Source organism: Pseudophryne corroboree, chromosome 6, assembly GCF_028390025.1.
Source record: "Pseudophryne corroboree isolate aPseCor3 chromosome 6, aPseCor3.hap2, whole genome shotgun sequence".
NCBI classification, from domain to species: Eukaryota; Metazoa; Chordata; class Amphibia; order Anura; family Myobatrachidae; genus Pseudophryne; species Pseudophryne corroboree.
The window spans coordinates 102478119-102505317 of NC_086449.1; the positions used below are offsets into that span (position 1 = coordinate 102478119).

General features: G+C 45.4%; 1 protein-coding gene across 2 annotated transcripts; it reads left to right on the top strand.

Annotated features, from left to right (window-relative positions):
* Positions 1–1298: 1298 nt before the first annotated feature.
* Positions 1299–26418, top strand: LOC134936497 (gastrula zinc finger protein XlCGF57.1-like). 2 transcript variants are annotated; one of them, XM_063931558.1, is made up of 3 exons: positions 1299–1428; positions 5278–5344; positions 21892–26418. In XM_063931558.1, exons 2-3 carry the CDS (start codon positions 5308–5310, stop codon positions 23265–23267), a joined length of 1413 nt encoding a protein of 470 aa, XP_063787628.1. In that variant the 5' UTR covers positions 1299–1428; positions 5278–5307; the 3' UTR covers positions 23268–26418. The 2 variants fall into 2 exon arrangements, with proteins under 2 accessions (XP_063787628.1, XP_063787627.1); XM_063931557.1 differs by having other exon boundaries at positions 5281–5344.
* Positions 26419–27199: the final 781 nt, after the last annotated feature.

Here is a 27199-nt window from a genome sequence, read left to right on the forward strand (position 1 = left end):
AGGGGGGGCGCATGGAGTCCCCCTAACTTTTTAATAACAGCACTCAGCTTGACCAGCCAAGTAGAACTACTGAGGGGAGACCACCATCATTCCATCAGCCTTAGCCAGTTGGCACCAGGGCTGGTTCTCTCACTGAAGTGTGGCACGCAAAACCTCCCCAAAAAGTTTGAGACTCCTTTCCTGGGTCAGACCAATGGCACTAGGGCTCTTTTCTGTACCCCTGAAAACAGTGGGTATGAAGGTAATAGTATTTAAACATAATATTGTTTTCTCTTATGTCCTAGAGGATACTGGGGTCCACATTAATACCATGGGGTATAGACGGGTTCACTAGGAGCCTTGGGCACTTTCAGAAATCAATAGTGTGCACCATAGGCGTGCGCAGCAAATTTTTTTAGGGGGTGCACTGCCTTAGAGAGTTATAAATTGCACGGTGATAAAGTACTAACCAACCAGCCCCTAACTGTGATTTTTCAAATACAGCTTGTAACATGACAGTTAGGAGCTGATTGGCTGGTATGTTATCACCGCGCAATTTATAACTCTCCAAGGTTTCATAAATCTGGGCCCAAGGAAGATAATTTCAAGGAATGTATCGTAAGTATTGCAAAAGCAGAACAGTTACGGGTATATATATCAATATAAATCGATGTTGTGTTTCTGGTACTAAAACACACAATTACTGACAAAAATTGTCTATTAGTAAATGTGTGTTATAGCCCTTGAAACGGGTGGCACTTGATATGCCGGCTGTCGGTATCCCGGCGCCCTTGAAACACATCGGTTTAGATCTATTTTTATCAACAAAAATCAATTAAAATGAACCTTTAGTAAATATACCCGAGTCAAGAAAACGATGGCTCGCCCAAATTGTAATAGAACTAGAAGTCCCAGCAATTGCCAGCCAAAGCATGCTGACACTTCACTACAATACAATTCTGGCTACTGTTTCTATACTGTATATTCTGTACACTAGCATCTTATCTCTTTCATACAATACTTTCCTAATATAACACCCCAAAACACTGGTTACTAAATCAAAATATTGACATTAAGTGTTCCCCGTTTACACTGGTTGCTATTGATAGAGAGAGTATGCATCTTTAGTGGCCAGGTGTCTATAGTTTGATATTTCCATAAAAACTACAAGTCCCGTGATCCCTCACGGTGATCACCCGCATTTTAACCCATAGTGTAGATCCTTAATGAAGCAGCATAGCGTGGCAGTGCATGCCGGATAATGTAGTTTAAACCATGCTGCTTTCCCTGTAGCACTAACACGTTAGACCATAGTTCCCATCATGCCAGTGGGGTGTGAGGCGAGCCCTCCGCTGGAGAACAGGAGCGCTGCTCCCGGCCGGCCTCCTCCGCTCTCAGGTTGGCTCATCCCACATGTCCTGCACAAAGGCTGTTCTTCAGTGGCCGCAGGTAATGGCTTTCATTGTGCACATTTTCCTGCACAGAGGGCGCTGGCAACATGACCCCATGTAGAAGGAACTAAATTATCTTTTACAAGCTATCATTTAAAAATGCTGATCACACCCCATGTCATTGCTTTATTTATATACTGCTGTTGCCAAATAATCCAGATTTACACAGCTATTTGCAGAACCTGCCAGCCCTTACATGTCCTATGGCACTGTGAGTAAAGAGTGCCCCTGTATTATGAGGCTCATACCTGCATGTTGTTGCAGTGCAAACACTGATAAATCGCTGGTGATGATTACAATTCACTGTATAGTGATGCTGAGTATCTCTATACACTGATAATGGTCACACTGCATCCTATAGTGATGCTGAGTATCTATGCACTATAATGATCACACTGCACTGTATAATGATGCTGAGTATCTCTATACACTGATAATGATCACACTGCACTGTATAATGATGCTGAGTATCTCTATACACTGATAATGATCACACTGCACTGTATAATGATGCTGAGTATCTCTATACACTGATAATGATCACACTGCACTGTATAATGATGCTGAGTATCTCTATACGCTGATAATGTTCACACTGCACTGTATAATGATGCTGAGTATCTCTATACACTGATAATGATCACGCTGCACTATATAATGATGCTGAGTATCTCTATACACTGATAATGATCACACTGCAATATATAATGATACTGAGTATCTCTATACACTGATAATGATCACGCTGCACTGTATAATGATGCTGAGTATCTCTATACACTGATAATGATTACACTGCACTGTATAATGATGCTGAGTATCTCTATACACTGATAATGATCACGCTGCACTATATAATGATGCTGAGTATCTCTATACGCTGATAATGATCACACTGCACTGTATAATGATGCTGAGTATACTTATGCACTGATAATTATCACACTGCACTGTATAATGATGCTGAGTATCTCCATACACTGATAATGATCACGCTGCACTGTATAATGATGCTGAGTATCTCTGTACGCTGATAATGATCACACTGCACTGTATAATGATGCTGAGTATCTCCATACACTGATAATGATCACGCTGTACTATATAATGATGCTGAGTATCTCTGTACGCTGATAATGATCACACTGCACTGTATAATGATGCTGAGTATCTCTATACACTGATAATGATCACACTGCACTGTATAATGATGCTGAGTATCTCTATACACTGATAATGATCACGCTGCACTATATAATGATGCTGAGTATCTCTATACACTGATTATGATCACAGTGCACTGTATAATGATGCTGAGTATCTCCATACGCTGATTACGATCATGCTGCACTGTATAATGATGCCGAATATCTCTATACGCTGATAATGATCACGCTGCACTATATAATGATGCTGAGTATCTCTATACACTGATAATGATCACCTTGCACTGTATAATGATGCTGAGTATCTCTATACGCTGATAATGATCACACTGCACTGTATAATGATGCTGAGTATCTCTATACGCTGATAATGATCACACTGCACTATATAATGATGCTGAGTATCTCTATACACTGATAATGATCACGCTGTACTATATAATGATGCTGAGTATCTCCATACGCTGATAATGATCACACTGCACTGTATAATGATGCTGAGTATCTCTGTACACTGATAATGATCGCAGTGCACTGTATAATGATGCTGAGTACCTCTATACACTGATAATGATCACACTGCACTGTTGATGCTAAGTATCTCTATACACTGATCATGATCGCAGTGCACTGTATAATGATGCTGAGTATCTCAATACAATGATAAGGATCACACTGCACTGTATAATGATGCTGAGTATCTCCATAGGCTGATAAGGATCACACTGCGCTGTATAATGATGCTGAGTATCTCCATAGGCTGATAATGATCACACTGCACTTTATAATGATGCTGAGTATCTCCATAGGCTGATAATGATCACACTGCACTGTATAATGATGCTGAGTATCTCCATAGGCTGATAATGATCACACTGCACTTTATAATGATGCTGAGTATCTCCATAGGCTGATAATGATCACACTGCACTGTATAATGATGCTGAGTAACTCCATAGGCTGATAATGATCACACTGCACTGTATAATGATGCTGAGTATCTCAATACACTGATAAGGATCACACTGCACTGTATAATGATGCTGGGTACCTAATTACACTGATAATGATCATGCTGTATTGTATAAGGATACTGAGTATCACTTATATACACTGGTAATGATCACGCTGCACTGTATAATAACGCTGAGTATCTATATACAATGATAATGATCACACTGCACCCTATAGTGATGCTTAGTATACTTATACACTGATAATGATCACCTTGCACTGTATAATGATGCTGAGTATCTCTATACACTAATGAGGATCATACTGCACTGTATAATGATGCTGAGTATTTCCATATACTGATAATGGAAACACTGCACTGTATAATGATGCTGAGTATCTCTATACACTGATAATGATCACACTGCACCCTATAGTGATGTTGAGTATCTCAATACACTGATAATGATCACACTGCACTGTATAATGATGCTAAGTACCTCTATACATTAATAATGAGCACTCTGCATTGTATAATGATGCTGAGTTTCTCTATACACTGATAAATTCCACAATGGGTCTAATACATTGCTCAAAAATAATATGCATGGAAAAAAGTGTATATTCACATGCAGAGTTATCCATCTGTCAAGATGTGGCGGCTTCTGCGTGCACACCTAGATCACTAGTCATCATCGTCAGTGAGCACAAAATGCACACTTTGAAACAAGTGTATTTTTGCTTACATCTGTGTATAGCCAGCATCTGCATGAATACAGCCTCCGTGATCTATACCTGCATGAGAGTGCCCTGTGACAAGCCATTTGTGTGTCTTTGTAAATGTAGATGTGGCCTAAGTGGCTCTGCTTCACTCGTTGTCGTGTGCACCTATTTCCAGAGCATGCGCAGTGCAGACTCACACAAGATATGTTGCACACACAGGTGAACGTTCAACTCTCCATCATTAAAGGTGACATTTAGTATCTTTACATTATACATTAGGCTCTATGTAAAGGCCCATGCACACTGGGCGATTTTGAGCTCAAAGTAGCTCACTTTTGGCGTTTTGTGCTACTTTGAGCTCAAACTCGGCCAGTGTGTATGGACAGGTGGTGAGCGCGCTCCCGCATCATCGCTGGCCGCCGCCGTCCGTCGGGCTGTTTTACCAGCCGAGTGAACCACTTTCCACAGTCTCCTACTGTGGAAAGTGGTTCACCTTCGCTGGGCACAGTGAAAATCGCTCAGTGTGTATGCACTGAGCTATTTTCATGCCAGCGATGTTCACAAAAACGCCCAGTGTGTATGAACCTTAAGTCCATAATACAAAAGTGTACAAAAGTACTGCAGGTATATCCATTTATTTAGATCATTTTTGCAGATGTTGAACAGAAGCACCTCTTCAAATGACTGAACTGTACATAATCACATTTGCAGCATAAAGAACATAGGGTGTGCATAGTGTATTATGTATAAAAACCTGCACTTTTAAACATTATGGGGCCTATTCATGAAGCAGTGAAAAGTGTGAAGAAGTTGCCCATGGCAACCAATCAGCATTGAAGTAACATTTCTAATTTGCATACTATACAATTGTACGGAGCAGCTGATTGGTTGCCATGGCCAACCTCTCCACAGGCTCACTTCTCCACACTTTTTACTGCTTCATAAATAGACCCCAGAATGCGATGGCAGATAAGAACATATACATTAACATTACCTTTTCATAGCAGGAAAGAAAATCCTGAGGAACACACATCATGGACAGAATGATTGAGAAGACCTCAGATTCCTATGGTAAGACAATGTGTAGTTTACAAAAATTAAATTCACGATCAGAGTGAGAGCCGCACCTGTTTGTAATCTGGGTTTCTAATTTTTCATAGCTGGTCAGTAATATGCCAGCTGCATCTGTTTCAATAAATGCTTTAAGGTGGAAGTATATATATATATATATATATATATATATATATATAAAATCTCTAATGTATAGGCGATGTCCACCCTACTGCTGGTTTATCTACTAGAGCAGCACTGCTCAAGCTGTGTGTTGCTACACATTAGTTTGTCATGAATTGGTCTCTGGGGTTGTCTCATGCACAATGATAGTGTGGTGGCAAAAAAAAAAAAAAAAAGAGCGGGTCCTGTAGGACAATAAAACAAACAAAATAGAAAGCGCTGGCAAGCTGCATAAATGTATAACAATCTTTATTGATCCACTTTAGAATATATCAGTCAAATAAGAATAATGTAAATCACACCTTTCCCCAAATGCACATTTTTATGTATATATTTTTCCAGTCTGCAGAGACCCTTTTAGATTTTATAGAACTTATCTGTATTTATTTAGTCTCCGCAAGCTGGAAAGGAGGAAATACAATTGTTACAAATCTGTAACAGAGTTACCTATCGCAAGACAGACAGGCACATTGATAAAAGATACTTTTAAACCCAGCTATGTAGAGAGGATACTATTTGTATTCACAGTTCTTTCAAAGAATAGCTTTCACTAGATGAAATTGAAGAGACTTCTTTTTTATCCACGGTGCTGTAATGTTCTTAATTAATTAACAATCAGCAGTCTATTCAAATAATGGCTGGTTATAGCAAAGTTTTGCCCAGCAATTAATCTGTCTGTTGCGTGCATTTAAAACATGGCCATGCTATTACAGTTAAAAAACAAATTACCACGTCCGTCCTCCGTAGGTTTAGGGGTCACTGGTCTGCTTACTCCCGGCCCTGGTAGCTATTTCCTTTTCTCTAACGTCCTAGTGGATGCTGGGAACTCCGTAAGGACCATGGGGAATAGCGGGCTCCGAAGGAGGCTGGGCACTCTAGAAAGATCTTAGACTACCTGGTGTGCACTGGCCCCTCCCACTATGACCCTCCTCCAAGCCTCTGTTAGATTTCGTGCCCGGCCGAGGTTGGATGCACACTAGGGGCTCTCCTGAGCTCTTAGAAAGTTATAGTCTTAGAATTTGTTATTTTCAGTGAGACCTGCTGGCAACAGGCTCACTGCAGCGAGGGACTAATGGGAGAAGAAGCGAACTCGCCTGCTTGCAGCCGGATTGGGCTTCTTAGGCTACTGGACACCATTAGCTCCAGAGGGATCGACCGCAGGCCCAGCCTTGATGTTCGGTCCCGGAGCCGCGCCGCCGTCCCCCTTACAGAGCCAGAAGCAAGAAGATGGTCCGGAAAATCGGCGGCATGAAGACTCTGTCTTCACCAAGGTAGCGCACAACACTGCAGCTGTGCGCCATTGCTCCTCTCACACACTTCACACTCCGGTCACTGAGGGTGCAGGGCGCTGGGGGGGGCGCCCTGAGGCAGCAATAAAAACACCTTGGCTGGCTAAAATACCTCAATATATGGCCCCAGGGGCTATATATGAGGTAAATACCCCTGCCAGAATTCCATAAAAAACGGGAGAATAGGCCGCGAAAAAGGGGCGGAGCCTATCTCCTCAGCACACTGGCGCCATTTTTCCCTCACAGCTCGGCTGGAGGGAAGCTCCCTGGCTCTTCCCTGCAATTCTACAGTACAGTAAGAGGGAAAAGAGAGGGGGGACATTAAAATTGGCACTGTATACAGTATATTATATAAAAGCTATTAGGGACATAACTCAGTTAGTCCCTGTATATATATAGCGCTCTGGTGTGTGCTGGCATACTCTTACTCTGTCCCCCCAAAGGGCTTTTGTGGGTCCTGTCCTCGTTTAGAGCATTCCCTGTGTGTCTGCGGTGTGTCGGTACGGCTGTGTCGACATGTTGAATGAGGAGGCTTATATGGTGACAGAACAGAGGCCGATATATGTGATGTCGCCCCCTGTGGGGCCGACACCAGAGTGGATGGATAGGTGAAAGGTATTAACCGACAGTGTCAACTCCTTACATAAAAGGGTGGATGACGTAACAGCTGTGGGACAGCCGGCTTCGCAGCCCGCGCTTACCCAGGCGTCTCAAAGGCCATCAGGGGCTCAAAAACGCCCGCTCTCTCAGATGGCAGACACAGATGTCGACACGGAGTCTGACTCCAGTGTCGACAAGGTGGAGACATATACACAATCCACTAGGAACATCCGTGACGTGATCCCGGCAATAAAAAATGTGTTATACATTTCTGACTTTAACCCAAGCACCTCTAAAAATGGGTTTTAGGTTTGGGGAGAAAAAACAGGCAGTGTTTTGTTCCCCCATCAGATGAATAAATGAAGTGTGTGAAAGCGTGGGTTCCCCCGTTAAGAAACTGGTAATTTATAAAAAGTTACTGATGGCGTACCCTTTCCCGCCAGGTGGATAAGTTACGCTGGGAGATATCCCCTAGGGTGGATAAGGCGCTCACACGTTTGTCAAAAAAGGTGGCACTGCCGTCTTAGGATACGGCCACTTTAATAGGTACCTGTTGATAAAAAACAGGAGGCTATCCTGAAGTCTGTATTTACACACTCAGGTACTAGACTGAGACCTGCAGATAGTGCTGCTGCAGCGTGGTCGGTGACCCTGTCAAACAGGGATACTAGTTGGAAAACATAATAACATATTAAAGACGTCGTCTTATATATGGGGGATGCACAGAGGGATATTTTGCCGGCTGGCATCCAAAATAAATGTAATGTCCATTCTGTCAGGAGGGTATTAGAGACCTGTCACTGGACAGGTGATGCTGACTTAAAAAGCGCATAGAGAGCCTTATAAGGGTGAGGAATTATTTGGGGATGGTCTCTGGGACCTCGTATCCACAGCAACTGCTGGGAAGAAATAATTTTACCTCAGGTTTCCTCACAGACAAAGGTACAATCCTTTCGGCTTCAGAAAAGCAAGCGGGTCAAATGGCGCTTCCTTTCTGTACAGAGACATGGGTAGAGGGAAAAAAGCTGCACCAGTCAGCCTGTTCCCAGAATCAAGATTCTTCCCCCGCCTCCTGTGAGGCCACACCATGACGCGGGTGCTCCACAGGTGTAGCCAGGTACGGTGGGGGGCCGTCTCAAAAAATTTCAGCAATTAGTGGGCTCGCTCACAGGTGGATCCCTGTTTCTTTCAAGTAGTATTTCAGGGGTACAAGCTGGAATTCGAGATGTCTCCCCCCAGCCGTTTCCTAAAATATGCCTTGCTGACAACTCCCTCAGGCAGGGAGGCTGTGCTAGAGGCAATTAATAAGCGGTATTCCCAGCAGGTAATACTCAAGGTGCCCCTACTTCAACAAGGACGGGGTTACTATTCCACACGGGTTGGGGTACCGAAACCGCATGGTTCGGTGTGACCCATTTTATATTTAAAATCCTTGAACACAAAAATTCAAGTTCAAGATGGAATCGCTCAGGGCGGTTATTCCAAGCCTGGACGAGGGGGATTACATGGTATCCTGGGACATCAAGGATGCTTACCTGCATGTCCCCATTTACCATCCTCGCCAGGAGTACCTCAGATTTGTGGTACAGGATTACCATTACCAAGTCCAGGCACTGCCGTTTGGACTGTACATGGCACCGAGGGTGTTTTATCAAGGTAATGGCCGAAATGTTGATACTCCTTCAAAAAAAGGGAGTTGTAATTATCCCGTACTTGGACAATCTCGTTATAAGGGTGAGGTCCAAGGAGCAGTTGGTAGTCGGGGTAGCACTATTTTGGAAAGTGCTACAACAGCATGGTTGGATTCTAAACAGTCCAAAGTCACAGCTGGTTCCTATGACACGTCTACTGTTCCTGGGGATGGTTCTGGACATAAACCAGAAATAGTGTTTCTCCCGGAGGAGAAAGCCAAGGAGTTGTCATCTCTAGTCAGAGACCTCCTGAAGCCAAAATAGGTAGCGGTGCATCATTGCACGCGAGTCCTGGGAAAAATGGTAGCTTCCTACGAAGCAATCCCATTAGGCAGGTTCCATACAAGAACTTTTCAGAGGGACCTGTTGGACAAGTGGTCCGGATCGCATCTTCCGATGCATAGGCTGATAACCCTGTCTCCAAGGACCATGGTATCTCTACTGTGGTGGCTGCAGAGTGCCCATCTTCAAGAGGGCCGCAGGTTCGGCATACAGGACTAGGTCCTAGTGACCATGGATTCCAGCCTTTGAGGCTGGGAGGCAGTCACACAGGGAAGAAATTTCCAGGGACTTTGGTCAAGTCAGGTTATTTCCCTACACATAAATATTCTGGACCTGAGGGCCATTTACAATGCCCTGAGGCCGGCAAGGTCTCTGCTTCAAAACCAGCCGGTACTGATCCAATCAGACAACATCACAGCAGTCGCCCATGTAAACCAACAGGGCGGCACAAGAAGCAGGATGGCGATGGCAGAAGCCACAAGGATTCTCCGATAGGCGGAAAATCATGTGTTAGCACTGTCAGCAGTGTTCATTCCCGGAGTGGACAACTGGGAAGCAGATCTTCTCAACAGACACGACCTCCACCCGGGAGAATGGGGACTTCCTCCAGAAGTCTTCCAATAGGATTGTACACCATTGGGAAAGGCCACAGGTGGACATGATGGCGTCCCGCCTCAACAAAAAGCTATAAAAGATATTGCACCGGGTCAAGGGACCCTCAGGCGATAGCTATGGACGCTCTGGTAACACCGTGGGTGTACCAGTCGGTTTATGTGTTCTCCCCTCTGCCTCTCATACCAAAGGTACTGAGAATAATAAGAAGGCGAGGAGTAAGAACGATACTCGTGGATGGCCAAGAAGAGCTTGGTACCCAGAACTTCAAGAATTTATATCAGAGGACCCATGGCCTCTGCCACTCAGACAGGACCTGCGGCAGCAGGGGCCCTGTCTGTTCCAAGACTTACCGCGGCTGCGTTTGTCGGCATGGCGGTTGATCGCCGGATCCTGAAGGAAAAGGGCATTCCGGAGGAAGTCATTCCTACGCTTACTAAAGCCAGGAAAGAGGTTACAGCAACTCATTATCACCGCATATGGCGAAAATATGTTGCATGGTGTGAGGCCGAAAGGGCCCCAACAGAGGAATTTCAACTAGGTCGATTTCTGCTTTTCCTGCAAGCAAGAGTGACTATGGGCCTTAAATTGGGTTCCATTAAGGTACAGATCTCGGCTCTGTCGATTTTCTTTCAAAAAGAACTAGCTTCAGTACCTGAAGTTCAGACATTTATAAAAGGAGTGCTGCAGAGTCAGCCCCCGTTTGTGCCTCCTGTGGCACCTTGGGATCTCAACGTGGTGTTGAGTTTCTTAAAATCACATTGGTTTGAACCACTAAAAACCGTGGATCTGAAATATCTCACGTGGAAGGTGGTTATGTTATTGGCCTTGGCTTCTGCCAGGCGAGTATCAAAGTTGGCGGCTTTGTCTTGTAAAAGCCCTTATTTGATTTTCCATATGGATAGGGCAGAATTGAGGACTCGTCCCCAGTTTCTCCCAAAGGTGGTGTCAGCGTTTCACCTGAACCAGCCTATTGTGGTGCCTAGGCTACTAGGGACTTGGAGGACTCCAAGTTGCTAGACGTTGTCAGGGCACTGAAAATATATGTTTCCAGAACGGCTAGAGTCAGAAAATCTGACTCGCTGTTTATCCTATATGCACCTAACAAGCTGGGTGCTCCTGCTTCTAAGCAGACTATTGCTCGTTGGATTTGTAGTACAATTCAGCTTGCACATACTGTGGCAGGCCTGCCACAGCCAAAATCTGTCAATGCCCATTCCACAAGGAAGGTGGGCTCATCTTGGGCGGCTGCCCGAGAGGTCTCGGCTTTACAATTTTGCCGAGCAGCTACTTGGTCAGGGGCAAACACGTTTGCAAAAATTCTACAAATTTGATACCCTGGCTGAGGAGGACCTGGAGTTCTCTCATTCAGTGCTGCAGAGTCATCCGCACTCTCCCGCCCGTTTGGGAGCTTTGGTATAATCCCCATGGTCCTTACGGAGTTCCCAGCATCCACTAGGACGTTAGAGAAAATAAGAATTTACTCACCGGTAATTCTATTTCTCGTAGTCCGTAGTGGATGCTGGGCGCCCATCCCAAGTGCGGTTTATCTGCAATACTTGTACATAGTTATGGTTAACTAAATCGGGTTATTGTTGAGCCATCTGTTGAGAGGCTCTATTGTTTCATACTGTTAACTGTGTTTCATATCACGAGTTGTACGGTGTGATTGGTGTGGCTGGTATGAGTCTTACCCGGGATTCAAAATCCTTCCTTATTGTGTACGCTCGTCCGGGCACAGTACCTAACTGAGGCTTGGAGGAGGGTCATAGTGGGAGGGGCCAGTGCACACCAGGTAGTCTAAGATCTTTCTAGAGTGCCCAGCCTCCTTCGGAGCCCGCTATTCCCCATGGTCCTTACGGAGTTCCCAGCATCCACTACGGACTACGAGAAATAGAATTACCGGTGAGTAAATTCTTATTTTAAATGAGCCATATCCGGAGATCCAAATCCAGTTCCACAACGTAAAGGAGGTAAGGTGCGTGTATAAATTCCCTGGTATCAGATAAAACGCGTTTCCCTGCCTTTAGAATATCTCGGCGGCTTCCTCATCAGTAATGGTGTTAGTGTCCTTAAGCTCCTTTTATTTCAAATGTTCGCGGTGCGCGCATGCACAGACCGCTTATATCCCAAGCCTCGGTTTCAGCTCATGAAGTGTAGAACCTGACCGCATTTGCCGCTGGGCTCAGCCACTTTCAGACTGCATACCTGTCACTTATAGATCATTACGATTTTACTTAGCACAAGAATGAAAGAGTGTGTATTTAGCACAATTTCTTCTAACAAGTGGCTTGATTTCATTAACCCCACTATCCATTACTCATATGTATTAAAGGATTATAAAGGATTTTTATAGGATTGCATTCAACAATCACCATGTCCCTCATAGAGGCTTACATTTTTAAATTTTTACCTACATATTACATCTTATTTCTTCATTCTTTTTTTTAGTTTTTTAATACCCAGGTAATATAGTATAAGATATAGCTCCATCAGCGCTTTCTTTATAGACCACATTGTTGTTACATTTCATACATATAAGTATATAATATATGGCCAATTCAAAGTTACAGACTCTAATCCAGTACAGTGTTATGTAGTTTTAGTTTTAATTCTTTATTTTCATTATGCATATATTTATTCATTCTTATTAGGACTTAAAACAATTAACTATTTACTATAGCCCTATAATGATTACGTAATTAGATAGGAATCTATGCTACAATTTCTAAATTTAACCCCCTATATTTTGGTAATTTTTTTGTGTACTAGCTATAAAGTCACCTAGTCTTCTAATGACCCCAACTACACCTTCAATTCTAACAAGAGAAGCAATCTTCTTAAAAAGATATATAGAAACAGAAATAGATACAGAAATATCTCTTCAGGACTACCTTATAACACAGGTGACCCAGATGGACCTCTTGTGTCCCTAGATCTAACCTATAGTGCTCTAGATGTTATTAAGTTCTACCATATCGTTTAGCCCATGTGGAAACATGGTATTTAAATGATAAATCCAGAACGCTTCTCTACGATATAATTGGCTATACCTATCCCCCCCTCTACTAGTTATTTTAATATGTTCTATACCTTTAAATTTGATATCTTTAATTGTGGAATTAGTACAATTAGTGGCTGGAAAGTGGATGGGTTTTTATACCTTTATTCATGTTGTGCCAATGTTCCATGAATTTGGTATTTAGCATACGTGTAGTACGACCCACATATTGTTTCCCACAGCCACACTGCACAATGTAAATCACAAACGTGGATCTACAATTTATAAATTCCTTAATTTGGAAAACTTCACTATAATTGGATGAAAAATGTATCTCCTTTTTATTTCTATGTTTACATGTATTACATGTGGTTCACCCACACTTATGAAACCCTGGGAGTTTAATAGGAAGCCACATATTTTCAACCGTGTTTTTTTTTCCCATCTTACGTCTAAAATGACTGGACACTATCTTGGATTTTAAGATTTCAGATTTTCTGAAAATTATTTTTTCATTCAAATCTACTACTTCTTTTAACACCCCATCTAATTTGAGCAATTCTGAATTTTTCTTAATGATTCTTCTATTCTCATTTGAACAATTATTAAATTTAGTCGTAAAGAGTGCTGATCTCTCCCCTTTCTCTATTTTCTTTCTATCTATCTCTTTCCCGTCCTTTTTGTCACTTTTTCTTTTTTGTTCCATCTCCAAAAGATTATTTCTATATATTTTTCTAATGTCATTCAAAGCTATTTGTATAATATCGTTCGGGTATCCTTGTTCCTAAAAATGATTGGAACATGTTCCTTGCTTGTCGCTCAAATGATTCTTCCGATGAGCAGTTTCGCTTAAGTCTACTAAACCTCCCTTTAGGAATATTAACTTTCCAACTTTTTGCATGAGAGCTCCTATAGTCAAGATACCTGTTTTGATCCTCTTGTTTTATATAGGTTTCTGTTACCAATTCTCCTCCCTTTACTGTCAAAAAAAATTCATTTTGTTTTTACTTATTGTGGAAGTAAATTTAAGACCATATTTATTATCATTAATCCTAGTGATAAAAATAGGATTTTAATACCTACCGGTAAATCCTTTTCTCCTAGTCCGTAGAGGATGCTGAGGACTCCAAAAGGACCATGGGGTATAGACGGGATCCGCAGGAAACATGGGCACACTAAAAAGACTTTGACTGGGTGTGAACTGGCTCCTCCCTCTATGCCCCTTCTCCAGACCTCAGTTATAGGAACTGTGCCCAGGGGAGACGGACATTTCGAGGAAAGGATTTTTGTTAAACTAAGGGCGAGAGACATACCAGCTCACACCACAAACACACCGGACAACTGGATCAGCAGGAAAAACAGATAACAGTATGAACTAACAACAGCAACAAGCTGAATATAACTGATACACAAACCTTGTGTAACCGAAAATAACCAGTATCAATACAACTGCAAGGAACAGTCCGCACTGGGATGGGCACCCAGCATCCTCTACGGACTAGGAGAAAAGGATTATTAAAATCCTATTTTCTCTTACGTCCTAGAGGATGCTGGGGACTCCAAAAGGACCACGGGGTCTATACCAAAGCTTCAGACCGGGCGGGAGAGTGCGGGAGACTCTGCAGCACCGATTGAGCAAACATGAGGTCCTCCTCAGCTAGGGTATCAAACTTATAGAACCTAGCAAAAGTGTTTGAACCCGACCACGTAGCTGCTCGGCAAAGTTGAAGTGCCGAGACCCCTCGGGCAGCCGCCCAAGAAGAGCCCACCTTCCTGGTAGAATGGGCCTTTACTGACTTCGGCAAGCGGCAGCCCAGCCGAAGAATGAGCGTGTTGAATCGTATTACAAATCCAGCGTGCAATAGTCTGCTTGAAAGCAGGATTTCCAATCTTGTTGGAAGCATACAGGACAAACAGAGCCTCTGTTTTCCTAGTAAGATCCATTCTGGCGACATAAATTTTCAAAGCTCTTACGACATCAAGAGATTTTGGGACTGCCACAGCATCCGTAGCCACGGGTACCACAATAGGTTGATTTATGTGAAACAAAGAAACCACCTTCGGCAGAAATTGTTGACGAGTCCTCAATTCCGCTCTATCCACATGAAAAATCAAATATGGGCTCTTGTGAGACAAAGCCGCCAATTCGTACACTCGTCTGGCAGACGCCAAAGCCAAAAGCATGACCACTTTCCAAGTGAGAAACTTTAACTCAACCTTACGCAAAGGTTCAAACCAGTGAGACATAAGAAACTGCAACACCACTTCAAGATCCCACAGTGCCACGGGTGGCACAAATGGAGGATGGATATGCAGCACTCCTTTCACGAAAGTCTGAACCTCAGGAAGGACGGCCAATTCAATTCCTTTTGAAAGAAAATAGATAAAGCCGAAATCTGCACTTTGATGGAACCCAATTTCAGGCCTGCATCCACGCCTGCCTGCAAAAAGTGGAGGAAACGACCCAAGTGAAACTCCTCCGCAGGAGCTGCTTTGGTTTCACACCACGACACATACTTTCTCCAAATACGGTGATAATGTTTTGCCGTGACCTCCTTCCCAGCCTTAAGGAGAGTGGGGATGACCTCCCCGGGAATACCCTTCCGAGCTAGGATTTGGCGTTCAACTTCCACGCCGTCAAATGCAGCCGCTGTAAGTCCAGAAACACGCAGGGCCCCTGCAGTAACAGGTCCTCTCTTAGAGGAAGCGGCCAAGGATCTTCTATTAGTAATTCCTGAAGATCCGGATACCAGGCCCTCCGTGGCCAATCTGGAACGACGAGTATTGCCTGAACCCTTGTTCGTCTTATGATCCTCAACACCTTTGGAATGAGAGGAAGCGGAGGGAACACATACACCAACTGAAACACCCACTGAGTTACCAGGGCGTCCACTGCACAGGCTTGGGGGTCCCTTGACCTGGAACAATACTGCGGAAGCTTCTTGTTGCGGCGAGACGCCATCATGTCTATCTGAGGAATTCCCCAACGCCTTGTCACTTCTGCAAATACCTCTTGATGAAGAGCCCACTCTCCTGGATGGAGATCGTGTCTGCTGAGGAAGTCTGCTTCCCAGTTGTCCACGCATGGGAGGAAGACTGCTGACAGAGCGCTCACGTGCTGTTCCGCCCAGCGGAGAAGTCTTGTGGCCTCTGCTATTGCCGCCCTGCTCCTTGTTCCGCCTTGGCGGTTTACGTACGCCACCGCTGTTATGTTGTCCGACTGGATCAGGACAGGGAGACCCTGAAGAAGGTTCTTCGCTTGCAGGAGGCCGTTGCAAATGGCTCTTAACTCGAGAACATTTATGTGGAGACAAGATTCCTGGCTTGACCATTTTCCCTGGAAACTTCTTCTTTGCGTGACTGCGCCCCAAATACACAAAACAAATTGTAGCGCCCCAGCCTCGGAGACTTGCATCTGTGGTCAGCAGGACCCAGTCCTGGATTCCAAATCGGCGTCCCACTGGAAGGTGAGAACCTTGCAGCCACCACAGGAGAGAAATCCTGGCCCTGGAAGATAGACTTATTTTCCGGTGCATGTGCAGGTGAGACCCGGACCATTTGTTCAGCAGTTCCCACTGAAACACCCGGGCATGAAACCTGCCAAACGGAATGGCTTCCTACGCCGCAACCATCTTCCCTAGCATTCGAGTGCATTGATGAATCGACACTCTTGTCGGCCTCAGAAGCTCCTTGACCATGGTCTGTATTTCCAGAGCTTTGTCCGCCAGAAGAAACACTCTCTGAAGCTCCGTGTCGAGGATCATGCCCAGGAAGGGCAGCCGAGTTGTCGGGATCAACTGAGACTTTGGCAAATTTAGAATCCAACCGTGATGTCGCAGAACCGACAGGGAGAGTTCCACATTTCTTAACAACTGTTCCTTTGATCTCGCCGTTATCAGGAGATCGTCCAAGTACGGGATAATTGTGACCCCTTGCTTGCGAAGGAGTACCATAATTTCCGACATTACCTTGGTGAAAACCCTCGGGGCCGTGGAAAGCCCAAACGGCAACATCTGAAATTGGTAATGACAATCCTGCACCGCAAATCTCAGGAAGGTCTGATGAGGAGGATATATCGGGACGTGTAAGTAGGCATCCTTTATGTTGACTGACGCCATAAAATCCCCCCCTTCTAGGCTGGAGATCACAGCTCGAAGAGATTCCATCTTGAACTTGAAAGTTTTCAAGTATGGATTGAGGGATTTTACGTTCAGAATCGGTCTGACCGAGCCGTCCGGCTTCGGCACGACAAAAAGGCTCGAATAGAACCCTTCCCCCCGTTGGGACGGGGGAACCGGTACAATGACCCTCTGTTGACACAGCTTTTGTATTGCAGCATTTACTACTACTCTCTCTGGAAGAGAAACTGGTAGGGCCGACTTGAAAAAGCGGCGGGGGGGGGGGGGGTAACTCCTGAAACTCCAGTTTGTACCCTTGGGACACTATGTCTAAGACCCAAAGATCCAGGCCCGATTGAGACCAGACTTGACTGAAGAATCAGAGACGGCCCCCCACCGGCACGGACTCCCTCAGGGGAGCCCCAGCGTCATGCGGTGGACTTGGTAGAGGCAGGGGAGGACTTTTGGTCCTGGGTGCCTGACACGGTAGGCGACCTCTTTCCGCTTCCTCTACCCTTTGAAGCGAGGAAGGACGAGCCCTTTCCTTTTTTGTATTTATTAGGCCGAAAGGACTGCATCTGATGATGGGGCACCTTTTTCTGTTGTGTGGGAACATAACGAAGAAAAGAAGCGGTAGACACCAGGTCAGCAAGGCCGTCACCAAACAAGACACTACCTTTAAAAGGGAGAGCTTCCATATTTTTCTTGGAGTCGGCATCAGCATTCCATTGATGAATCCACAGCGCCCTCCTGGCCGAGACCGCCATGGCATTGGCTCTTGATCCCAAGAGGCCAACATCCCTCGCCGCATCCTTTAGGTAATCTGCAGCGTCCTTGATATAACCAAGAGTCAAAAGAATGTTATCCTTATTAAGGGTATCCATATCAGAAGCCAAATTATCAGCCCACTTAGCAATAGCACTACTCACCCATACCGACGCCACAGCAGGTCTGAGCAATGCACCAGTATTAACGAAAATGGCCTTCAATGTCGTCTTCAGCTTGCGATCCGCCAGATCCTTGAGAGCAGCAGTGTCAGGAGACGGAAGCGCCACCTTCTTGGACAACCGGGATAGAGCCATGTCCACATTGGGAGACGACTCCCATTTCTCCCTGTCGTCAGAGGGGAAAGGATATGCCATAAAAATTTTCTTGGGAATCTGCCACCTTTTGTCAGGCAACTCCCAAGCCTTTCCACAAAGAGCGTTCAGTTCATGAGAGGGGGGAAACTTAATCTCAGGCTTTTTCCTTTTAAATAAGCAAACCCGTGTATCTGGAACAGCAGGTTCCCCAGAGATATGTAAAACATCTTTAATAGCCACAATCATGTACTGAATACTCCTAACTACCCTTGGATGTAAAGTAGCCTCATTGAAATCGACATCGGAATCAGAGTCTGTGTCGGTATCTGTATCTGCCATCTGGGTAAATGAACGTTTTTGTGACCCTGAGGGGGTCTGTACCTGAAAGAAAGCGTCCTCCATGGATTTCCTCCATGTTTGTGTCTGAGAATCAGATTTATCCAGCGTCTTAGACAATAAAGCCACATTTGCATTCAGCGTACTCAACATATTCACCCAATCAGCAGTCGGCTGTGCCGACAGAGTCATTCCCAAATCCTTTTCTGTGCCCCCAGTAACTTCCTCCAGGAAGGAACACTCAGCCTCAGACATGTCGACACGTAGTACCGACACACCTACACTCACACCGGCCAAATCAAGAAGACAGACCCACAGGGAAGACTGTAAACAGAGAAACACAGAGGGAGTATGCCAGCTCACACCCCAGCGCCCATATACTACAAATAAATAATATATGTGGTTTGCGCTGTTTTGCTCCCTTGTTACTTGTAAGGAGCTTGGAGGTCCGGGCTAGCGTCTCTGCAGCGGCTGTGGAGAGAGAAAATGGCGCTGGTGAGCTGTGCGGCTAAGCCCCGCCCCTTCACGACGCGCTGTAGTCCCGCTCACATTTGGCGGGGGTAATGTATTCGGTGCCCGGGCACCGAATCTGCCTTTGCCAGTGCACACAAAGCCTTCAGTAACTGCTGCCCAGGGCGCTCCCCCCCCCCCCCCCAGCGCACTGCACCCTGTATCGTTGGTGTGTATGTGTGTGGGAGCATGGAGCGCAGCGCTACCGCTGCGCTGTGCCTCCGTCACTGAAGTCTTCTGTTCTTCTAATACTCACCCGGCTTCTTTCTTTCTTCTGGCTTCTGTGAGGGGGGTGACGGCGCGGCTCCGGGAACAAGCAACTAGGCGCACCAAGTGATCGAACCCTCTGGAGCTAATGGTGTCCAGTAGCCTAAGAAGCAGAGCCTCTGAACTAAGAAGAAGTAGGTCTGACTTCTCTCCCCTCAGTCCCACGATGCAGGGAGCCTGTAGCCAGCAGGTCTCCCTGAAAATAAAAAACCTAACAAAAGTCTTTCCAGAGAAACTCTGTAGAGCTCCCCTAGTGTGTGTCCAGTCACTCCTGGGCACAGAATCTAACTGAGGTCTGGAGGAGGGGCATAGAGGGAGGAGCCAGTTCACACCCAATCAAAGTCTTTTTAGTGTGCCCATGTCTCCTGCGGATCCCGTCTATACCCCATGGTCCTTTTGGAGTCCCCAGCATCCTCTAGGACGTAAGAGAAAGAATCAATAGAATGTGCATCCCCAAGCCACACAAAAAAAAAATCATCTATATATCTACCGTATAGGACGAGGTTCGCCTGAACTCCCCGCCCCACAAGTATTCCTCCTCGAACCGTCCCATGTATAGGTTCGCGAAGCTAGGGGCAAACCTCGTCCCATAGGTCCTGTAGGATGCGCTCTGGCCAATCAGCAGAGCAAGGGGAGGAGAGTATTCTTTCCTTCTGTTCCAGGATGTGCAGTGGCCAATCAGCAATGTAAGAGGGGTAGAATGTGCCTTCCTGCTCTCCCCCCTAATCCACGCGGGCTAACAAGTAGCAGTGGCAGGTGCCCAATAATCAAAAGGAATAAAAAGATCAATGTATGACCACTGTACAAAGTGAGCGTTACATAGGGTGCAGGGGAAACATGCAAAGGAATTCTCTGTCAGCACGGATAGCTGCAGTGTCACCTGTCTCTTGTGGTGATATGATGGTTGATGGACAAAGGTTAAACTTAAATTACCTGATTTTAGGTAGACCTTACACAGGGTCCATGGATAAAATTAAATACATAAAACAGTAAAAAAAAAATAATTATTAGTACACTCTATGGTAACGTGACACATTACAAACAGGGCAGCCAAGAGAAATCCTGGGCCCTGGTACAACAACCTCCTGGGACCCCCTTCCCCCACTGGAGGGGGTGTGACCACAGCATGCTGCGGGCATGGCCACTCCTCTTTGGGGGCGTGTCTAGCACATCAGACGCACCCACTCACAGGAGCATGGCATGCCTCCCAGCCAGGGCAGTACAGAGCATGGCTGGGCCCAGGTACTTTTTAGTGGGCATGACCTAATCAAAGGAGACCGGGACCTGGGCCTCCCACTGGGCCCCTCTATCAGACCTGGGCCCAGGTAATTTGTACCCTCTCCCCCACTCTCTCGACGCCACTGATTACAAAACATAGGTGTGTGGCAACCTTATACACAGGAGACACACTTATGCCCTAAATGTATAGGGTTACACTAAGTGGGTAAAAGTAATTACAGGAAAAAGTTATGAAAAACAATACTATGGAATCATTTTACGAGTCTAATAAATGTATAAAAAACAAAGCCATTTATCACATGAATGGTGATTATATTTTTTTATATCTTCAAACATCATATTGATAATGAACTCTATTATATTTGATGAGTAATAATATCCTCATTATTATCAATGGGGATTATGACCTGTCCCTTATTTACCAAGTTTTGCTCTGTTTGTTTACCATACTTGCCTTCTTTTCCGCAAATTGCTGGAGACTCCTGTTTTTTCGGCAGCCACCCGCACTACTGGAAGAATGGCCAGGACTCCCACATGCCGCCCGCTTCCTAGTGAAGCGAGCAGGATGAGGACATTATACAGGGAATTGAAGCACAGTATGTGGGGAGGGGGCATCATTTAGACCCTTCCCTCCCCATGGACCCACAACTCACAACATTTTGTGGGTGGGACCTAGTGACTGACAGTCCGGCCCCACCTCCCAAAGTGGCAAGCAGCATCTCCTCTCCAGGCTTTTCCAAGCTGCATGTTCAGGAATGCCGGCGGTGACATCACTGATCGTTGTCATTGAACAATAACGTTCAGTGTGTACGCGCTATATCGTTGAACGCTATATCGTTCAACGATATAGTCGTTCATCGCCGGCATTTCTCCATCGCCTAGTATGTACCCACCTTTACACCTTTCATTTTCACATTTCCTTTCCTACATTCATCGCAGATAAAGAGAAAAGCATTTTGAGACAAGAGGCCCTATAAAGAGAAACTAGATTTAAAAATGATGGTGACCCAATAATAAAATGTTTAAATTCCAGAATGAGTGTATAATGGAACATTTTACATGCACACTTGTCATTATATATACAGCATATGCTATTGTGCTGAGAAATCCTGAATCACAACCGTACAGTCGGCTTAATTCAGGTTGGATCGCAGTGTGCAGTGTGCGATCCAACCGCAAATAATGAGAAAAAGATGCAGGCTGCAGAAAACTGCGATCAACTCGGAATGACCATCATGGTTTAGCCCATTAGCTAACAAATTTGCTGCAGATCTGAATTAGGCCCAGAATTAGAGACAAGTCCTTTCCTCAGACCACTTTCTAACTTAATTTGCTACTGACGTTTGTTTGTTTTGCAGACTGCAACTCCCTTTGCCAGAATAAAATAGGGGATTCTGAGATTGACATCTATTGTGCAGGTTGGTCAGTGGGAGAGACCATTCCCCCATATTACTCCACCGAAAATAATTTCTCAGCTTCTGCTAACATTGCAAAAATGCCCCTAAGAGAGTCTGCACTGCCTGATACAGACAATCCCACCACTGCCAAGGACATGATGAGTCAAGAAACAGTAGGAACACAAACTACCACAAAATCTACTGAGAATTGTTCCGCTACCAACAGGAAACCTGTTGACAAACCTCAAGAAGCCACTCCTTCAAAAACCAGAGAGAGTGGTCAACACTTTTGGGATAAACCAAAGTATATCTATAAGCACTTAACTCAGAAAGAGCAGAAGAATTATATCTGTTTCGAGTGTGGGAAAAGCTTCATCTACCGGTCCTATCTTGTGGTCCACCAAAGAACACATACCGGGGAGAGGATGTATGAATGCAGAGAATGCGGAAAGGGTTTTACTCGGAACTCTTACCTTGTAATACACAGAAGAACCCACACAGGGGAGAAACCATTTCCATGTGGAGAATGTGGGAAGAGTTTTACAAGTAATGTAAGTTTAGTCAAGCACCAAAAAACACACAATGAGGTGAAACCATATACATGCATACAGTGCGGTAGAAGCTTCACAGATAGTTCCAACTATGTGCGACACCAGATCATTCACACTGGGGAGAAACCTTACACTTGCACTGTATGTGGGAAGAGCTTCACTAGGAATTCTCACTTAATTTTACACCAGAGAACTCACACAGGGGAGAGACCATACCCCTGCTCGCACTGTAACAAATCTTTTACCAGCAGCTCTAATCTTGCCAGTCACCAGAAAACACACTCCGGCAAAAAGCCATTTATGTGTAAGGAATGTGGGAAAACTTTTACTCAAAAATCCTACTTGGCCACTCATATGCGAAGTCACACTGGAGAGAAGCCGTTTGTCTGTGATTGTGGGAAACGGTTTGTGGTGCGGTCTTCTCTGGTCAAGCATCAGGCTAAACATACTGGAGAGCGCCCCTTTGGATGTACCTTGTGTAGCAAACGATACATACGCAGGTCTCACCTCAATGCTCACAAGAAGACACATAAAACTGAGAGGCCTCATGGTTGCCCGAAGTGTGACAAGACCTTCATTCGACGATCACATCTCCTGGTTCATCGGAGAAGCCACAGAAGGGAAAAACCGTACACATGCATGGAGTGTGGTGACAGCTTTACCTGCAATTCAGCTCTAGTCATACATCAAAAAACCCATGGAGTGCTCTTGAGGGCTGTTGTAGAAGAAGAACACAAGGAGGACAATCAGTACAAAGACAAATCACAAGGACCACAAATATGTTAAACTTCAGCAACTAGACACTAACAGACTGCACCGTTACCACAGAGGCAAAGCTGTTCTACAGAGGGAATTCATTTATTTTTAATTTCCGTTCTGGTTTGCCTGTTTGTTTTCAACTTGTAACGAAGCTCTACGTATAATAATACCACATATTGACCCTGTTTTAATGTTGTATAATATATGTTTCATTCATTCAGAATGATGAGAGTTAGACTGCACAGTGACCAAAACAGTTCTGTGTGGTTGAGGGGTATGGGACTCAGGGTTGACAGTGTGTAGGTCAACGCCCATTGGGTCGACACGTCCATTAGGTCGACATGGAAAAAGGTCAACGTAAGTTTTTCATGTTTTTTTGGTGTCGTTTTCTTCGTAGAGTGACCGGGAACCCCAATTAGTGCACCGCTTCGCTCGCCATGCTTCGGGCAAGGTTACCGTTCCCAATTGTAGTCCACGTGGATCGTAAAGTATGATTTAAATAAAAAGAAAAAAACTCATGTTGACCTTTTTGCATGTCAACCTAATGGTCATGTCGACCTATTTCTAGTGTCGACCTATTCACTGTCGACCAGTGGGTGTCAATCTAAGTGGTGTCGACCCAGAGTCCGGATACCGGAGTAATAAGACTTTCATTGTACAGTTTACTTTGGGTGTAATGTAGCTTTTTAGAATTAAATGACAATTGGGCTAATTCAGTAAGGATAGCAAATTCTGCTAATCAGCAGAATTTGCTATCCTTTTCCTAGCATGCTGGGCAAGGCTGCCCAGCATGCTGACCGGAGCCTCCCTCCCCCTTCAACAAGCAGAAATTGCGATTGATCGCAATTTCTGCTTGTTAGCAGAAATACTGGAAGCCTCCTGCCGGCGCAGCTTGGTTGCGCCCACAGGAGACCTGCCGCCTTCTCCCTGATCACGGCGGCTGCATGTGATGTCACGCAGCCGCCGTGATCAAGGCCACGACACGCCCCCGTTTGGCCGACTACGCCCCCGTTTGCGCCACACCGCCCCCACAATGTCATCTCCCTGGAAACAGCGGTCCCCGCGCGACCGCATTTTCCGTGTCCACCCACAGAAAGTGCAGGCGCATGCACAGGACAGGAGCTGCACATGCGCCTGCGGGGCAATCGTAAAAATTCCGCTTGGATCGCGATTTGCGATCCAACCTGAATTAGCCCCAATATCTGCCATTTTCTCAGTAAAACAAGATGAGACCTGGAATATTTAGAGGACCCTGAGTGTGTTTGAAGAATACATAAGATAAACTAGACCAGGGGTTCTCAAACTCGGTCCTCAGGACCCCACACAGTGCATGTTTTGCAGGTAACCCAGCAAGTGCACAGGTGTATTAATTACTCACTGACACATTTTAAAAAGTCCACAGGTGGAGCTAATCATTTCACTTGCGATTCTGTGAGGAGACCTGCAAAACATGAACTGTGTGGGGTCCTGAGGACCGAGTTTGAGAACCTGTGAACTAGATAATCTACACATATTCTAGACAAGTCCCTTCTTGCAGGGGTAATCCTGGAACAAGTGGGGGCATGGAGCACTGCTGCAGAGTTTGGTTTTATACACGGTTTCAAGCCTCCAGATTTTTTTATACACAGTTGATCCATGAACCGAAATGAAAGCACATTATGGTGAGAATATATTTGTTTGTTTGTTTCTGTTTTGTGAAATCACTTTTGGAAAGTAATTGTTCTGCAACCTTTCAGGTCATTCTGTTTTTAATGTCAAGTATGATCATGAGAGTCCAAGACCACATACAAAAACTGGCGCTTAAAGTATGTCTTATGGGCCATGTCGTGAATGCACCACTACATTTCTGGTGTGCCGGTGCTTCTTTTTGATGTTGGGCGAGGTTCTATGGAGTGGCATATACAGGATGGAGTAACTTGCGCCCCCTAACTGCAGCTCAGTCACTACTCCTCAAATAGCATACAATATACAAAAAAGAGCGGTCCACAAGTGACTGTTAGGCACAAAAAGATGTTCTTTCTCTTGTTCTGGGAAGCTCTATAGAGTCATTCTAGGGGGGTGATTCAGATCTGGTCGCTGGGCTACAAACTTTGCTGTCATGCGTTCAGATAGTCGCCGCCCCATGGGGGAGTGTAAATTTGCCATGCAAGTAATCGATCGCATGTGTACGCCGAATTGCAAAAATCCACTGTGTGCAGTCTCTGCGCAGCCCAGGACTTACTCCTACAGTGCGATCAGAAGGGGCTGATCGGGGCCAGAGCTGACATCAGACACCCTCCCTGAAAACGCTTGGGAATGCCTGAGTTTTTTCGGATACTCCCAATAAACGGTCAGTTACCACCCACAAACAGCCTCCTCCTGTCAATCACTTTACAAACGCCCGTGCGATCGAATTTTGCGCACCATCCCGTCGCCGATACCTTTTGTTGTTATCCAACACGCATTCGCATTGTGGTGCATACGCATGTGCAGTTAGCACCTGATCGCCCGCTGTGCGAAAACACACAGCAGCGATCAGGTCTGAATCACCCCCTATATTCTCCAGGAAATCAAAAACATATCAAGGAGACTTCATCAAGCACAGATAAATGACAATTCCTCATATGGGTTGAGGGAACCTTTGGAGTCACCTCAACTTAATGAGATGCGTTTATCAAAAGGTCTCTTTAAAGTCCCCCAACTATTATATCTTCCCCAAGGTATAATGCATACTTCATCACTCCCACAGGAAAATAACTCACCTAGTATTTAGCAGCTATGTTCATCAAAAGGTATTTTTAATGTGGACCCTCTGTATAGGCAGTTCCCATACCATACCAGAGCATGTAGTACACTGTCCAGATAAAGGGTTGATCACAGCAGCAAGTTTGTTAGCAGTTGGGCAAAACCATGTTTACTGCAGGGGGGACAGATATAACATGTGCAGAGAGAGTTAGATTTGTGTGGGGCGTGTTCAAACTGAAATCGTAATTGCAGTGTAAAAATAAAGCAGCCAGTATTTACCCTGCACAGAGACAAAATAACCCACCCAAATCTAACTCTGTGTGCAAATGTTATATCTGCCTCCCCATGCAGTGCACATGGGGGATCATTCCGACCCGAACGCTCGCTGCGGTTTGTCGCAGCGCAGCGATCGGGTCGGAACTGCGCATGGCAGCCGTCGTTGCCTAGCGATCGCCTCTGAGACAGAGGCGGTTGCTAGGCAGAGGGGGCTTGGCGTGGCCGGACCGTTGGGGGGGGTCCGCGGCGGCTGCGTGACGTCACACGCAGCCGATGCGGGCCGTGGAGCGATGAGTAGCTCCCGGCCAGCACATTAAAGCTGCGCTGGTCGGGAGCTACTCTTGAAGTGCAAAGGCATCGCCGCTGTGCGATGCCTTTGCACTTCTGCGGGGGGGGGGGGGGGGGGCGGCACTGACATGCGGGGCGGACTAGCCCTGTGCTGGGCATCCCCCCGCATGTCAGTGTGAATGATCGTAGCTGTGCTAAATTTAGTACAGCTACGATCAACTAGCAATGACCCCCATGGTTTTGCCCATCTGCTAGCAAATTTGCTGCTGGGATCAACTCTGAATTTAGGCCCAAAACCTCTTGCAGAAGCAGAATCAGAGAAGGCTTTAATAGAATTTATTGACACACACTTGCACAAAAATGTGCAAAAAAACTCTTCATTAAAAACATTTATTACAAAAGCAATCCATACATATGGTTTGTTCCAATCTATACCATGAGGACCATAGGCGTGCGCAGCACATTTTATTAGCACCATTGGAGGGGTGTGCCTAGCACCGCCTTTTGGGCGTGTCTAGCACCATCTATTGGCGTCAATGCAATATAAAATATCCACCCTTGTGCCAATCCTAATAAAGCAGATACATTGTCAGACAAACACCCCTGATGGCACTCACTGCAGTTACCCTGCTCGTCCTCAGCCTGGTCTGGCTGCCCCTCTCTTTCCCCTG

Bases quoted from the DNA above. Each gene is read 5' to 3' on its own strand.
- LOC134936497 (XM_063931558.1), top strand. From the start codon at position 5,308: ATGGACAGAATGATTGAGAAGACCTCAGATTCCTATG. The intron at 5,345-21,891 runs GTAAGACAATGT...TTTGTTTTGCAG, and splicing joins GAAGACCTCAGATTCCTATG to ACTGCAACTCCCTTTGCCAG.